The sequence below is a fragment of the Quercus robur genome, chromosome 1 (assembly GCF_932294415.1).
Source record: "Quercus robur chromosome 1, dhQueRobu3.1, whole genome shotgun sequence".
NCBI classification, from domain to species: domain Eukaryota; kingdom Viridiplantae; phylum Streptophyta; class Magnoliopsida; order Fagales; family Fagaceae; genus Quercus; species Quercus robur.
The window spans coordinates 1,072,466-1,088,108 of NC_065534.1; the positions used below are offsets into that span (position 1 = coordinate 1,072,466).

General features: G+C 35.0%; 2 protein-coding genes across 2 annotated transcripts in view; both read right to left on the bottom strand.

Annotated features, from left to right (window-relative positions):
* Positions 1-694: 694 nt before the first annotated feature.
* Positions 695-12,053, bottom strand: LOC126714769 (probable protein arginine N-methyltransferase 6). Its single transcript, XM_050415070.1, has 13 exons — positions 11,637-12,053; positions 10,522-10,587; positions 9,734-9,802; positions 8,142-8,177; positions 7,555-7,620; positions 7,132-7,200; positions 6,934-7,011; positions 6,649-6,727; positions 3,890-3,984; positions 2,782-2,866; positions 2,152-2,348; positions 1,295-1,413; positions 695-1,192 (listed from the first exon to the last, which is right to left on the bottom strand). The coding sequence occupies exons 1-13, from the start codon at positions 11,928-11,930 to the stop codon at positions 1,150-1,152; spliced, it is 1,296 nt and encodes a 431-aa protein (XP_050271027.1). The 5' UTR covers positions 11,931-12,053; the 3' UTR covers positions 695-1,149.
* LOC126714776 (probable protein arginine N-methyltransferase 6) overlaps positions 5,349-15,643 on the bottom strand; it is a 105,903-nt gene continuing 95,608 nt past the window's right edge. The window contains exon 9 of the transcript XR_007651674.1: positions 5,349-5,861. The gene's annotated coding sequence lies outside the window, so the exon portion shown is untranslated. The remainder of the gene's footprint in view (positions 5,862-15,643) is intronic.

Below are 15,643 nucleotides of genomic sequence, written 5' to 3' on the forward strand. Positions count from 1 at the left end.
ACCAAAAAATTCAGGTTCGATGGCAATGCCCTCCTCCAAACTGGTTCAAGCTGAATACAGACAGATCCTCCTTGGGCAATCCCAGATTGGCTGGTGTAGGTGGTCTTATTAGGAACGAGAATGGTGAATGGGTGAAGGGATTTGCACGTGCAATCGGGATCACAACTAGTGTAGCAGCTGAACTTTGGGCCCTTAGAGATGGCATTAGATTATGTATTGGCCTCAAGCTCCAAGCGGTGGTGATTGAACTTGATTCCAAGCTAGTTGTAGATCTCTTGAAGAAAGAGTTGAATAATCCAAATAATATAGATGTATTGGTGGCTGACTGTAGGAATAGCCTTGGGAACATCCCCATAGTCAGGATTCAGCACTGTTATAGAGAGGGGAATAAGCGTGCGGATGCCCTCGCTAGACAAGGTGCATTCCATAATCAGAATTTCTCCATATTTCTTGAACCCCCTCATGATGTAGCTCTTCTCCTCAGCCTTGATGTGGCTGGAACTATGCATGACCGGTTTGTTTCCTCTGTTTTAGAGGCCAGTTAGTTTTTGTTTAATGAAATATCCTTTCAACCGAAAAAAAAAAAAAAAAGAGTTCAACGGCAACAAGTGCTATCTCAAGGAGTGGAAGAAAAGGAGAAAAAAGGGTTGTTTGGGGGGGGGGGGGGGGGGGTTGTGGTGGTGGTGGGGGAGGATTGTTCCATATAAATCAAGAGAAATTTCAAATACAACAGTTTGATTAATACATCAGTCACTTGTAGCCTCAAAAATGGTGTCACAAGGAACATATTGTTGAACTGAGAGAATTGAATGACACACTCATCTAGTAACTCACATCCATTTAGATAAAATACAACCTCAAGAGCAAACTAAGCCAACAACGTCAAAAAACAAACAGGTATAACATCAAAATTTACCTATGCTTATATTTAATTTAGTTAATGAATCATTTCATCTTCGTGAAGACTCTGTTAGGTTAAAGTTGGTGAAATTCGTGTCCACAGCCTCACCCTCAGAGTTTTGTTTGGAGAAGCAAACTTCACTAAGAAATGTAGACAAGACAGTCCCAGGTTGAGCCATGAAATTACTTGAAAAGGATTTGCTCCAAGAAGCCCAACACAGATAACAATGAGGAGAATCCTTAGGATGATTATCGCATTACTGACTCCTTTACAAAGGCTCGGCCACCCGAACTGCAAGAGCAAAGATCAATATGAGGAAATTACATATGATATCTCTTGCTTGACCAAGGACAAGAGAAGAATAGCTTAAGAAAATTATGTCCTATCACTCACGCATATTCAAGGTGAATATTCATGAATCGAGCATTTTCTTTGCTCTGTGATAGTGTTACCGAGCCTTCAATCAGTTGATCTTGCTCCACCTCTATCGGGTCATAAAAGTATATCATTGTCTGCAAAATTAATTTGTTAGATGTATTGACTGAATCAGTATCAATTATATAACAAGCAAAAGAAAACTTCTTAAGCAAGGAAATGATTACTAAAGAATTGCAGGAATGAGATCCACAGTGAGCAATTTTTCTTCCTGGAAAATATCATGTTCTGAGAAATTTATTCATGTTTTTTGATCTTTAAAATGAAAAGTTTGCTTTTCTTGTTGTTAGGCTCTGATATTCTGAAAACTCTGTCAGTGCCAACAATATCTTTAGAGAAACAAGAGGTTTCTAATAAGCAACTTTTTCAAAACTAGTTATGAATGTAACTGTTCAACAAGTTTATTGTCTTCATTTTGTTACAAATTCAGATTTAGCCTCTTAGGAAGAAAAAAAGAAAGAACTTTGAAATGTTTAGTGTTTCTTTCTCTCGTACTTTTCCCTCTTGGACTTTTGTCCATCTGGATTGATATAATATGATATAATAAAGTATCTCTAATACATATAATCCACATAATTACTGGCCACATTTTCCACTTTCTGACACCGTGAGTCATATTTACCTTTGCAAAATTCTACTGCGTTAGAGACACCATAAACCAACTAAACAATTTATATATTCCTTTACTTACAAGTATGAAATAGGATAAGCTAGAACCTTGGAGATGAAAACATGTGCATGTATGTGTGATTCAACACATGGAAATGGAATTAGGCCCACATGGGTTAGAAAAGAAAAGCAAGCATTATAAGTACCTGTTGCCAATGTGTTGGAGGGTCCTCAGGTGCAGTGGACAACACCAATGCTTCATTGGGATTTGCCCGTTTCTTCCTCTGACTACCATCTATGGGATTATTATCAACAAGCAATGATAGTGTGTGATTATTGGAGGGAGATACAGCAGGTCCACTGAATTCAACATCAAACCAAAATGCAAACCCATGCAGTGGAGCTGGAAATCAAAGAAAACTTGGATCAAACTTGAATCAAATAAAGAAAAACCACCAAGAGTGGCAAGAAATATCTACTTAAAGTATTAAAGACAAATGACCTGTAACAAAAGATGTACAGAAAGCTCCAGAAATGAAATCTATTGTAAATACAGACTGAAATAATGTGCTTAACAGGCATAACAACTTTTGGAATCACAAAGGTTCCAATTATAAAAACACACTAAAAAGCACTGATGTTAAGAAGACTGAAGATGAAAAGCTGCCAGATTCTATCTGGATGATGAAGACGAAATGGATTACAGATCTTTTGAGCGTAAGGTTGCAGAAAAAAACTAGAGAACCGGGGACAAAAGAATTGAAAATATGTTTTTTTGATAAGTAAGAAATGAAAATATATAAATGTGCATACAGAGAGAGAAAGAGAGAGATTACCTCTCATCATTGACTTGAACTTATATCTAGTTGTGACAGATTCTAGCTCATGAATTGTAATTGTATAACAGTCAACATGCTTTACCTGCAAACAGTTGGACAAATAAATTTTCAAAGCTTCATGTAAATCCCAAGAGAAGGGGAGGGGGGGGGGGGGTGTGGAATCTAACTTTTTCAAAGCATATGTACTTGCTAACATACTCCAAAATGCAAAAATTATCACTCTTCCTACTTTCATGGACAAAATATCTTTTCTGGCCTTTGCTTAACAAACCATGTGAGAGCAGTTTAGTAATATCATAATATCACTTTATTCCTTCATAGTTGCATATGAGAGTCCAATTGCATTTTTCATGCCAAATTATTCAAAAAGGCAGAGCGGATATAGAACATAAAATCTTACATCTGTTTTGACGAATACACCTTCATTTCGAGCATACAAGTCTCAACAACAATCTTAGACATCAATTAATGGACTCCTAAAAGAGAAAGGGTATATCAGCAAAAACTCCCTTGAAGTTTGAGAAATATCAGGGACTTATCTCCTATTTTTAAAAAATGACACTGTTCCTTAGGGCTACAATTTTTTCTCCTTTATTTGTTTGTCCTCTAACCAGTCTGGTAAGTAACCATTACTTGAGATGGGAATTTAATTTGAAAAAGGATATTTTGTCACACTTTGTAATGGCATGTAAGTGGTTGTAAGGGTGTATCTACCACGTGGATCACAAACCTCAAGAATGGAGGTGTCATTTGAAAAAAGGAGGTAAGACACTGATGCTTTTTGTCTTCTCCGGTATTCTGTTCATTAGAATTTAATAAAGAAATGACCATGTTGATTTTGAATGAGTTACTGTACTTCATATGACTTTTTAATCTTGTAATCACTTCAGCACATGGATTCTAACTGCATGCAGCACTGATATTGGGCGTGTATCGCATAGGATAGAGAAGCAGTTCACATTATAAATTTGTAGATATGTAAATATATGAAATTGTTTAATTTAATTTAAAATAACACAACTTATTTTTCTAAAAATGTCAGTACAAAGATTAAAGAAGTAGACCGTAAATGAATGAAATCTGGAACTAAGATAAGAGGACTCACCACATGCGGCCATGTCAAAACGTTCTCACCCGTTATTGTCTCCACGCATGGCTCCTCAAATGCACACTGTTTTGCTAGTGGCAACATGGCAGACACTGCATCCAAATACAAAATATCATAACTGCTAGATCACAAATAACTAAAAAATACTTACCTATGAGAAAGAAACAGTTAAAAACAACTTCAAAACCATTTATACAATGTCTCAAGAGAGAAATTTATGATGTATAAGTGCAAGTATTACCATTAAAATCTAGATTCACCATTTGTATAATAATGCTGTTTACGATGCTAACAAAACTTGGTACAACGAAATTTTATTTGACAACAGTTTGACACAAACACAAAAGGATACTGCCTACAAAATATATGGAGAATAGCGTTCACTATCTATTTTCCATCAGCAAAAGGCCCTCTAAAGAATGTATGAAATCAAGATGCATGCTTTAGAACAGTGTAAGACAATGAAGACCTCAAAGAACCGTAACAGAACTACTAAAGTCAGTCACCAAAAAGAGGCAGTACAGCCTCTTTAAGATGGGAATAAGGATGTATTATGTCAAACAAGGTTGGCTTAGAGGGAGTATACAGGTTAGCAACAAACAGACTGTAGTTAGACAGTAAAATATGGATAAAGACAGCTAAAAGGTAGCATAGAAATTAAAAATAAGGCACACCTCACTTCTTGATCTAGATGCCTGCGCCATATCCGGTAGAGAAAGTATGACATGTCACCACAAAATTGAGGCAGCTCAACTGATGAACTAAATCAGCTGCAATATTTTGGTCCAAAATTTGTTTCAATGCCATTAAGGTACACCCCTTATATAGAGAAACCAAGAAGATTACTTTTAGGGGCTAAGAAGATGCTAGTATAGGGTGAATAAGAAGCATGGACACCTCATTTAGGCTGCGGTGTCTGTGTCCGACACCTCTGGGACACAGCTGCAAGCATTTCCTAGCCCTTTTTAATATATATAATGGGACACAGCTGGGGTGTATTTTGGTTTTTGGATTTGTTATAGCATTTTCCATTATTGCTCTTAAATTTATATATGTTTAACATTATATGAAAAATAAATGCTTAACAATATATTTGGATTGTTAAGCATTTATTTTAACTACATATAATCTTTAGATTAGGCATATTGTAGTGCTAGATTGGTGCTATATGTGCAAAAGGTGTCGGGAATCAGTGGATCATCTTCTTCTTCATTATCCTATAGCATATGAGATGTGGTCTATGGTCTTTTGTTTGTTTGGTATCCATTCATTGTCCTATAGCATATGAGATGTGGTCTATGGTCTTTTGTTTGTTTGGTATCCATTGAGTTATGCCGTATAAAGTTCTTGAGTTGTTAGCTTCTTGGCAAGGAAAGTTTGGAACACATAGAAATATAGATTTATGGAGGTTTGTTTTGGTGCTTATGGCAGGAACGGAATGCTAGATGCTTCGAGCTTAGTTTTTGCCTTCATCTTCTTGTTTGTCCCTCCTTGTTCTAGTTGATCATTGTAATCTGGGTTCTTAATTTCTACCACTGTAGTACATTTCCAATGTACTTGGGTTGGCTATTTTTTATTATAAAATTTCTTACATTATTTATATAAAAAAATGCTTAACAATATATTAAAAAATATAAATAAAAGAATATCTAATAATTAATTAATATATGTATCCCCATGTTCCCTGTGTCATGTCCTAATTTTTTAGAAATTTTTGTAATGCTGTGTCATACTAGCGTCCATGTCCATGCTTCCTAGGTGAAGTTCCATTTAAACCTCAGTTGTAAACTAATTATTGAGCAGGCTCCTGACTAAGAAGTTAGTCCTATAAATTTAAAATTACTCACATATCTGCCTCGCATGACAAAACAAGAGAAAGAACTTTAGCTAAAATTTTGATTCTAAGGCAAATCAAGCTTTATTGTGAGTCCTTCAGTTTCATGTCATATCAAAGTCTTGACCATTTTACCTATAAAAAAAAAAAGAGTCTTGACCATTTGTAGCTTAGAAATAGAGTCAGCCTTCCTGGGCTTTGTACTTCATGAGCTGCTTGCATAGCTGACCTTGGTACACAATAAAGTTTTACAACTAGGTCCTCAACCACGCTGAAGAACATCTTCAAAGCCTAATTACCATTCTGAACATCAGAATCAACATTTTTTCTTCAACCTTCAAGCATCAAGTATCCTCCATGCATTTATTGTTGAATGGAAGACCTCCACTTCCAAACCATATCTAAGAATACATGATGTGCTTGAGGTCTCAGTTAAGACCCCAAAAATACTTTATCAATTACAAACAGTTAAAATCTAGATCATTCAATCAGAAGGATTTCCCAATAAATGCTGCAACTAAAATCTAGGTAGGGTTAAATAATATTCCTGATGCGTTCTACTACAGAGGAAATATTTAGGGCACAACAATTCTCCCCAGACACTGGTAAAGTATTAGACTCTGATAGAGGTGAAAGGTGGCATACAAGCTCCAAATAAGTGGCCAGACAAAGGAATAAACTGTGTATATATATGTGTGTGTTTGTATTACTTCATATAAAGATGCCATAAACAATAGAAACAGAGCAAATATAACACAAAATCGCTTCTCTTTTCTATTTTTGCTCGAAAGAAATTCAACTGATTGGCACTAAGATATTCTCTTTGTGAACACAGTAAATAACCGAATCTCCAGTTTGTAACATAAATGTATCATGTTAAAATAATGATTAAGAATGCCATGTTAGAATGATGTGTACTCACTATCAATTCCATAAACATTGCGCCAGAAATCAATGCTTTCACTGTATCTGTCAGAGTGCGTAACTGGTGCCATGTACAACTGCAAGCAGTACAAATTGAAATAAGATCATAAAAGCAAATTGCTTTTTATTAAATGCCAAGTTCAACAAACTACAAGTCAATAAGGCCACAATCCAACCAAAGTGACTAGATTGTCAATTGAATAAAAATTGGAGGCAGAAGGAGTCACAAATGTCCTCAATAATACAGGACTATATTAAGTATAAGACAAGAAAGTGAAGATACCGTTGCATTTGAAGGAAGTATAAGACCTCCAGGCTTCAGCCATCGATCTCTTGCAGTGATCACACTTCCCAGCATACTCTGCAATAATAAGCAAGTTCCTCATAATAATAGAAGTAAGAAAATTGTCATTCTATAATCACATGGTTAGATTCTGGATCCCAAAAAAAAAAACTCCAGCATGCACAGTTCTATAATCACCTCATAGAGAAGCATGTAGCCCATCCATTCGGAAATTATAACATCAACCTCCTCATCTATTTCAACATCCTGCAGACATCATAATCTGAGTTCACAGAAATCATATGAAATCTAAAGTACTAGCTTGCAAAAGCAGATTAGTTTGGGCAAGCAGGAAAGGAGATAAAATACCACGACGTGTGGAAAGTATAAATGAGAATAACATACACCTAGCATACATTTTATGGTTTATGACCCCTATAAAAATTACAGTTTTTTTTCATAATGCATCAATACCTACACACAACATAGACACTTGCCAATTATATAATAATAAAAAATGTACACAGGCAAATTATTAATAAGATGATTAACTAATATAATTAAAACTCAAAACCCCTTTCAGAGAATAGGAAAAACATTAGTGCGTTTAAAAAAGCCTACCTCAACTCTTCCATGCAATACAATGACTGTATCAGATAAATTATTAGCCTTCACAACTTCATTTGCCTGCTCACAAGAGAAAGAGATCAGTCCGAACTCAAAAAATTAAATTATTTAGTCAGATGCTTATTGCATAAAAAATGTGAAAAAAAAAATAGAAAGACATTATGCATCCACAATATTTGAAATCACAAATATTTATGAAAGAGAGGCAAAAAGGACTAACATCCACCCCCCCCCCCCCCCAAAAAAAAAAAAAAAAAAAAGAGGAAAGAAAGAACATATATGTTAAGAAGGAACTAATGCTATACTACCCACATCTTGAGAATTCAATAAATTAACCAATTCATAATCATACTTATCTTTCCCCATTTACCTGATGTCATTGACATTATCACTTATGAAAATATAAAATAAAAAAAGGATTGAAACCTTATCCCCATTGTTGTACTGACCAAATCATGAATAATTTCAACTGATTCTATAAAATGTAAGAGGAAGTTGAACACATAGACCATAGAGACCAGACGAATCAAACAAAACGAACCACATATAGGCCAGAACAATGAGCATTGTTATAAGAATACCTGCAATGCAATCTCACTTGCATCAACAGCATATACCTGGTAACAACAAAACCAAATTAAATATTTCATACACATAAATTTCTATAATTTCAATATTACAAGAACTGAAAGTAAGTTAAGAAGAAAACAAATCAACAATCATTAATGTCAACCTGAAGAAAAGGGAAAAAGAGCATCACTCAAGTCTTTACAAAATAAGGAACCAATATAGTACTTCCCCATGGCCAAGACAAAAATGTAGAATTAATGTTTATGAATCAAGAGGACAGTTCAAGAAATGACAAAGAAAGTAATAGATGTTTAATTCAGTTGGAAAGTGTTATTCAATTGCCATAAAAAGTCCCATATGTAATGCAGCTCCTCTTTGCCTTATGCGGAACATTTGGAAAGAGAGGAAAAATCATACTTTTAATGGTGTTGAGAAGTCTTCTATTGAAATCAAATATGTTTTCTTGCGTTCTTTGCAAAGAATGGACAAATGGACAACCTTTTTTTTTGGGGGGGGGGGGGGGGGGGGGGAAGGGGAGTTGGGGGTAATCTTGTAATTCTTTAGGGGATTCTCTTGTACACTCCATATTTATAAGAGAATTTCTTCTTCTCTTGCTAATAAAATTTCTTATTACTCATAAAAAATAGCCAACCCCAAAAAAATTTGGGACCAAGACTTTGTTATTGTTGTTGTACTGCTCATTAAAAAAATTTTACAAAAAAATATAGTTCAAGCAATGACAAAATCTTCTTAACAACTCAATTGAGATAATAATAGGGAAACAACTCCATACTCGTATGTCAGATTTTTCATTCAAAAAGCCAAATGGGCAAAATAGAAAAATATTAGGTAATCTGCAACTGAGAAGTTGAAACTTGAAAGAAATGATCTGCAAGCAATATTAAATCACACATAGCTACTACTACAAGTTAAAACAGCAACACCACCTCAACAATTTTTTTATTGTTACATGCACACTCAACAAGTCTTGAACTCATGATCTAACCTTCACCTTGCTCTTACAAGATGCAATCTAAACTAAAGCTCATTAACATACCAGTCCAAACAAATATTCTGCACATGTGATAGTCTCAATATTGCAGGTCCACCATAAAACATCATTTTGAAGCAATTATCAGCCACCAACAGATTTTCCACATTAACAAATCTAGGCAAGCCTCCACTTGCTACTACAAAATACCTATTGTGCATTAATTTATATTTTGAAGGACAAGACAATCCATTTTAGTTGAAGTAACTGCCTACTAGAGGCAAAACATTGCAACATGGAATATAATTGACATGAAAATGATATGATATATTCATCTCATATTTTGCAATGCTCAACATACTGCATTATTTTTCTTCTTGGTTTATTGAGATACAAGTAATTGTTCAAAATTTGACTTCAGAAATTACTAAACATAACATTACACTCTTTTTCACAAAAAAATTTCCATACATCAAATATTAATTTTACCATACAATTCTGATGATTATACAGATGTACATTAAACATATTTTAAACATTTAACATATATTGATTCCAAAAGTTCAAGCTAAAACAAAAACAAAAAATCAAATTAACTCCTAAAGAGCTTACCCGTTTTGCACCAGCTTGGGCACAAAATATCGACAGAATGCCTGTGCCACAACCAACATCCACTACAACCTGTAAACACGATTGCATTAAGGAAGATGAAAGTGAACCATATAAGCTGTGTTTACTTTCAATCCATGCAGAGTATCAGGCTAAACACTTCCAAATTATAATGGCCCATTGTGGTATATTCATTTACCAAAAATGATGTGCAGATATATGTCTGTAAAATATAATAAAATATAATATAATATAACATGACTAAAATACACTTTTGGCCCTTAAAATTTGGGGCTGTTCTCATTTTGGCAAAATCTTCATTTTAGACCTTAATGTTTGATCTTGTTTTCATATTGGCCCTACCGTCCATTTCCATTAGTAATTTGGTGACACCTAGCATTATATGGGTGAAGTGTCTTAATGGATGCACTTATCTAACACTTAATGGTTAGATTAAATTAACAGCAGGCCAATATGAAAACAGATCAAACATGAGGGCCAAATTTTAAAACTCAAAGGGTCAAAATGAAAACAACCCAAACTTTAAGGGCCAAAAGTATACATTAGTCTATATATTTATTAAGGTATTTGATACTCTGAGATTATAAAGTTTGTAAACCTTACCAAAATATTGGATCAAATCAAGTAATTTATCGAAATTTATAAAGCCAAATGTGTGAGTCCTCGCACGTACACATAAAAAACGCTTTTGCATAAGAATTCACAAATCCTTTCATAATTTTTTTTTTTTATACTTCAATTCATAACTGAGATTACAAGAACTTCATTACTTTGCCTGCAATAGCGCTCTGATGCTGCATGATTGCCATCCTATAAGTTTCAGTCCGTACACGATCCTGTATAGTTCAAAGAAAAATGAGATTATAAATACTTTAATAAGCAACCTCAAGTATAAAGAAAGACAATAAAACACTGATAGAAAGTAATAAAAATGCATTCAGGGAGAACCCACTGATAGCAAGAACTCAGAGGTTGTTCTGACATGCTCCCACCATCCCCCAAAAAAAGACAGCAGTTTCAATTTAACAAATATAGTGCTTAGATCCTTCTATAAGGAATTGTTTTGTTTCTAATATTTATACAATAAGAAAGATAGAGAGAGAAGGATATTGACGCAATATATATATATATATATATATATATGAATGATATGCCTAAGTCATATCACACCATTCTATACCAACATATAGTTAGTATACCATTAGAAAGAATGACATAGACTTCATGCCTTCATCATACACATATATATGCATGAAAAAGATACGCAGATTTTCCAAGTGAATCGGCTATTATAAATTTGAAATTACGACATAAAATTTTAGTTATTTTATTGGTAAGTTACACAAACAGCCAATGGATCTTGAAGCTAGGACCTCACCCTTCACCTTACTCTTTTTTTTTTTTGAACAGGTAAATAATAATACTATTGACAAAAGACTACTTCAGGTGCACTGAACACCAATAAGTCTAAAGAATTACAATGAAATAGTATGTACAAAAAGGCAAAGACTCTATAAACTCTCCAATGTAGTTACTATTAAACGTTGCTATCAATTGAGTCCCTGAGCTTTCTACGTCCTTAAAAGTACAACAATTTCATTCCCTCCATAATGTCCACATCAAAATCTAAGCACTTAGCTCCCAACACCTAACTACTTGAGCTCAACAACACAACCATTCATTCACACAACAAAACCCAACAACATGTAAAAAAGGAAACATCACAACCCAATACTAGAAAAAGAGAAACAATCACAAACCCACATCCAAATTGCACAATAAAACAAAACCCATTTAGTCAAAATGCATCCAAACAAACAAAAGCAGCTAAAATTTTCTCAAACTAAAAAGCTTACAAAAAAAAAAAAAAAAAAAAAAAACAGACCTTGATCATTTCTTCGTGAATGCCAACGTGGGCGTAAGAGTGAAAGTAAGCCATGTCGAAATCAGTAGCAGGTTTCTGGTGCTGGTCAGAAACCCTAAAGGCAGAGGCAGAGGTAGGACCAGCATGGCCATGGGAGTCCCTGAAGTCACGTGACCTACTATTAGTACTAGTAGCGCCGCCACGAGTGTACCTGCGAACTCGGTCCTTGCTGTGACTGTGTGTTTGTCCGAAACGATTGTCTTCGTGTTGGTGTTGTGGGTGGTAGCCGTTACTGTGATTCGAACTCGAATACATTGTTCAATCTATTTCTCACTCTCACTCTCTCTCTCTCTCTCTCTCTCTCTCACACACACACACACCCAATTTTGATTTTTAACAGAAAAATCAAAAAAGAGTTGCACAATAGTTTCAGACTGTCTCGACGGTGGCGTTTTGTATTTATTGTATTTGTATGCTTTGTTTTTAAGGTTTCGTTTATCTTTTTGGGGATTGGGCAGGTAAGTTTCTATGAGCCCAAAGAGGCTTTTGGTACCCAAATGCCAAATGTAAGGCCTCATACTTATTATGAAAATTCTTCTAAACAAAAAATTAAAAAATATATATATATAAAAAAAAAAAAACTTATTATGAAATTGATTTTTATTTTATTATCAATAATATCTTACAAATCTATTTATAATTTGATGATACACGACAATCAGTAGATTAAAATATTTTGGGTTATGATGATGGCTTTATGACTTGAAAGAAAATAAAAGAATGTCAAAGGTTATTGGTGTAACCCAGCCAAGGGCCCTTCGATAGTTTAGTCAGTTTTCTCTCTAAAATATGAGGATGAGAAACTGTGAATAGTCGAACTTATCTTGGGTGAATGTGACTTGATCCTTTTATAGAGAGTTATAAGTGGGACTACTTGTTCGGATCCACTACCATTGTGGGAGATGTGTGGAGTTAATGGAGAAAAAGCGGAGCAAGTTTAGAGGAATTCTCTCCACATTCCAAAATGATAGATTGTGGATTGATTGTGTAGAGCTTATAGAGAATTCCCCATAAATTTACTAAGTGTTGTATGGTCATCCATTCCCTTACAAGCCCTAGACGATTACTTTTGGTTGTCCATAACCTTGTGAGTCATGAACGACCATCATAACTTTGAAGGCTATTATATCTTATGTATAGATCTTCATCATGTTGGGATGCTTATATTGGGCTTCTTTTCTTGTAAAACCTTATGGACATGTTCTAGTCATGGACGACCACCATGGATGAACTAAACTTGGTTTGGATCCTATCAATTGCTCCTTTGTCCTTGTGTTGTCCATGCCACTATCGCTTTTACACGTGGCGATTCTTTATTGGCTGGAAGATTGTCTAGGTGGCATGTCAAGGTGGTTCAAAATAAGATGCTTAGATGTTGACACGTGGCTTAATCCTAGAGGTCCACTGGTCATGTCGTTTCATTCTTTAAGAAGAGCTGCCATGTGGCGTGTCTTAGTTGGCTTGCGTCGCTTCAATGTCTAGGTCTGTCTCCTATAAATAGTCCAATACCTCTCTTACCCTCTTACTTTCTCATATTTTCCATTTTGACATTAGTAATCATCTGTGCCTCATCTAGAAGTTTCCTTCCGTCCTTAGTTCTCTTTGTCTAGAATCAGGTATCCTTCTTCTCCCGTCTATAGGTTTTCTTTTTTAGCATTCTTTACACATGGCTGAGATTGTAGTGTCTTCGTTTAGCGAAAAGGACAATAAATAAATAGATGAGTATCATGATGAGAGTAATACTAGTGATAGTGGTAGTATTTATAGTAGTGGTAGTGGTGGGGGGGAATACCACAGATGAGCAATACTCATCTAAAGTCCCTTAGGTCCCCATAGAAGTCTTTTAGGAAGAAATGAGGACGAGGGTTGCTTCTGGGTCATCTACTGGTCTGTCCACTAGTGCCTCCTCGTCCACCTCTTCCTCAAGTAAAGATGACACTTTGTATTGTTGTGCTGTAGGCATTCCCTCTAGGACAAACGAGAAAAAACTTAACTCTCTTAGGGGTTGGTACTAGATCCTAGACGATCTTAACCCTCGTCTAGCTGTTCATGGAGATTGGTGTTGTACTTCTCACTTTGGTGTTGGTATATATAAGGCCTACCTACTAGGGGATCTTAGGCTACTTTTTAATGCCTTTACTAGAGAGATCCTCCATAGGCTAAGTATAGGTATAAACCAACTCAACCTTAACACATGAAGGCTCATCATATCCATGAAAGTGATATGGAGGGAAGTTTTTTTATGGGAATCGTCCTCTTACTGTGGAAAAGTTCTTATACTGCTACAAACCCTCAGAGATAAGTAAATTCCTAGGTTTCCACCAATTCTCTACCAAGAGTTCTAGTTGTAGGTTGGTCAAGTCCCTTCCTTCGTTTGATAAGAGATGGAAGACAGAGTTTTTCTTCATCTCAAGGTTCTGGGCAAGGAACCTTGTTGAGGTAGGCAGGGATCCATTTCTTCCTTACACTGATGAGATGGGTCATTTTCATCCAAAGAGTATGTTACTTTTCATTGCTCGTTTTACTTCCTTTGTTATATTTATTTAACTCAATTTTTCTCTTATAGCTGTAAGACGACCCTTCCTGAGCAAGTTTTACCTAGACATGTCCACCAAGCACGCTCTTCTGCATATAGGACTTTTCATTTCTTACTGACACTTCATCGTCTAGCAACTTGGGGACTTGGACCTGAGCCTACAAAGGAAGCACTTGCCTACAATCTTACCACCCATAGACGTAAGTTATTTATTTCATTGTGTTTTGACCAGTTAATTTGTCTAAACTCTAACAAGTGTTTTTTTTTTTTCTTTTTCTTTTTCTTTTTTATGTATAGGATTGACAACCATGAAAGAGAACAAGGGTACAGATTTGGCAAACGAAGAATCCGTCCAAGAAGGGGAGGACGTCTATTCCCAACCTCGTCTAGTTGCCTTAAAGAAAAGGAAGGCGCTGTCAAAAACCCTATATTTTGGGTGTCTTCCTAGCCGTCGAGGCTTTTATGGTTAGAAGTAATGTTGATATTGCTCAATGTAATAATGGAACTGTCAACTTTGAGAATAAAAAATAGGGTACCACTGAATGTGACAAAAATAGAGTCAGATGCGATGTTGGTACTGCTCAATATGACAATAGAACCATCAAATTTGAGAAAAAATAAAGGAACCACTATATGTGACAAAAGAACTGTCAAATTTGATATTGGAACTGCACAATATGATAATGAAACCATCAAATTTGAGAAACAAATAAAGGAACCACTAAATGTAACAAAATAACTATCAAATGTGATATTGGAACTACATAATGTGAGGATGAAATCGTCAAATATGAGAAAAAAGTAAGTGAACCACCAAATGTAACAAAACAATTGTCATATGTGATGTTGGAACTATACAATGTGATGATGGAACCATTAAATATGAGAAAAAAAAAAAAGGTAACCACCAAATGTGAGAAAAACTGTTACATGTGATGTTGGAATTGCATAATGTGAAGATGAAACCGTCAAATGTGAGAAAAAAAAAAAACCACCCAATGTGACAAAAGAATCGTCAAATGTGACAAAAGAACTGTTACATGTGACAAAAATAGAACATATGCGATGTTGGTACTGCTTAATATAACAATGGCACCATCAAATTTGAGAAAAAAACAAAGGAACCACTATATGTGACAAAAGAACTGTTAAATGTGATATTGGAACCACACAATGTGATAATGGAACCGTCAAATGTAAGAAAAAAAAAGAAAGGAAACCATCAAATTTGTGAAAATAATTGTCAAATGTGATATTGGAACTACATAATGTGAGAATGAAATCGTCAAATGTGATGATAGAATTGTCAAATGTGAGAGAAAAAAAAGTAAGAGAACCACCAAATGTGAGAAAGGAACTGTCACATATGATATTGAAACTGCACAATATAAGAATGAAATCGTAAAATGTGAGAAAAAATAAAGGAACCACC

What these genes read in the sequence shown, in the direction of transcription:
- LOC126714769 (XM_050415070.1), bottom strand. Translation starts at nt 11,930, where the DNA reads ATGTATTCGAGTTCGAATCACAGTAACGGCTACCACCCACAACACCAA. An exon ending in CCCAAGCTGGTGCAAAACGG is followed by an intron (nt 8,178 to 9,733) that starts GTAAGCTCTTTA and finishes TGTTGTTACCAG; the next exon opens with GTATATGCTGTTGATGCAAG. An exon ending in CAAGTGAGATTGCATTGCAG is followed by an intron (nt 7,621 to 8,141) that starts GTATTCTTATAA and finishes TCTTGTGAGCAG; the next exon opens with GCAAATGAAGTTGTGAAGGC.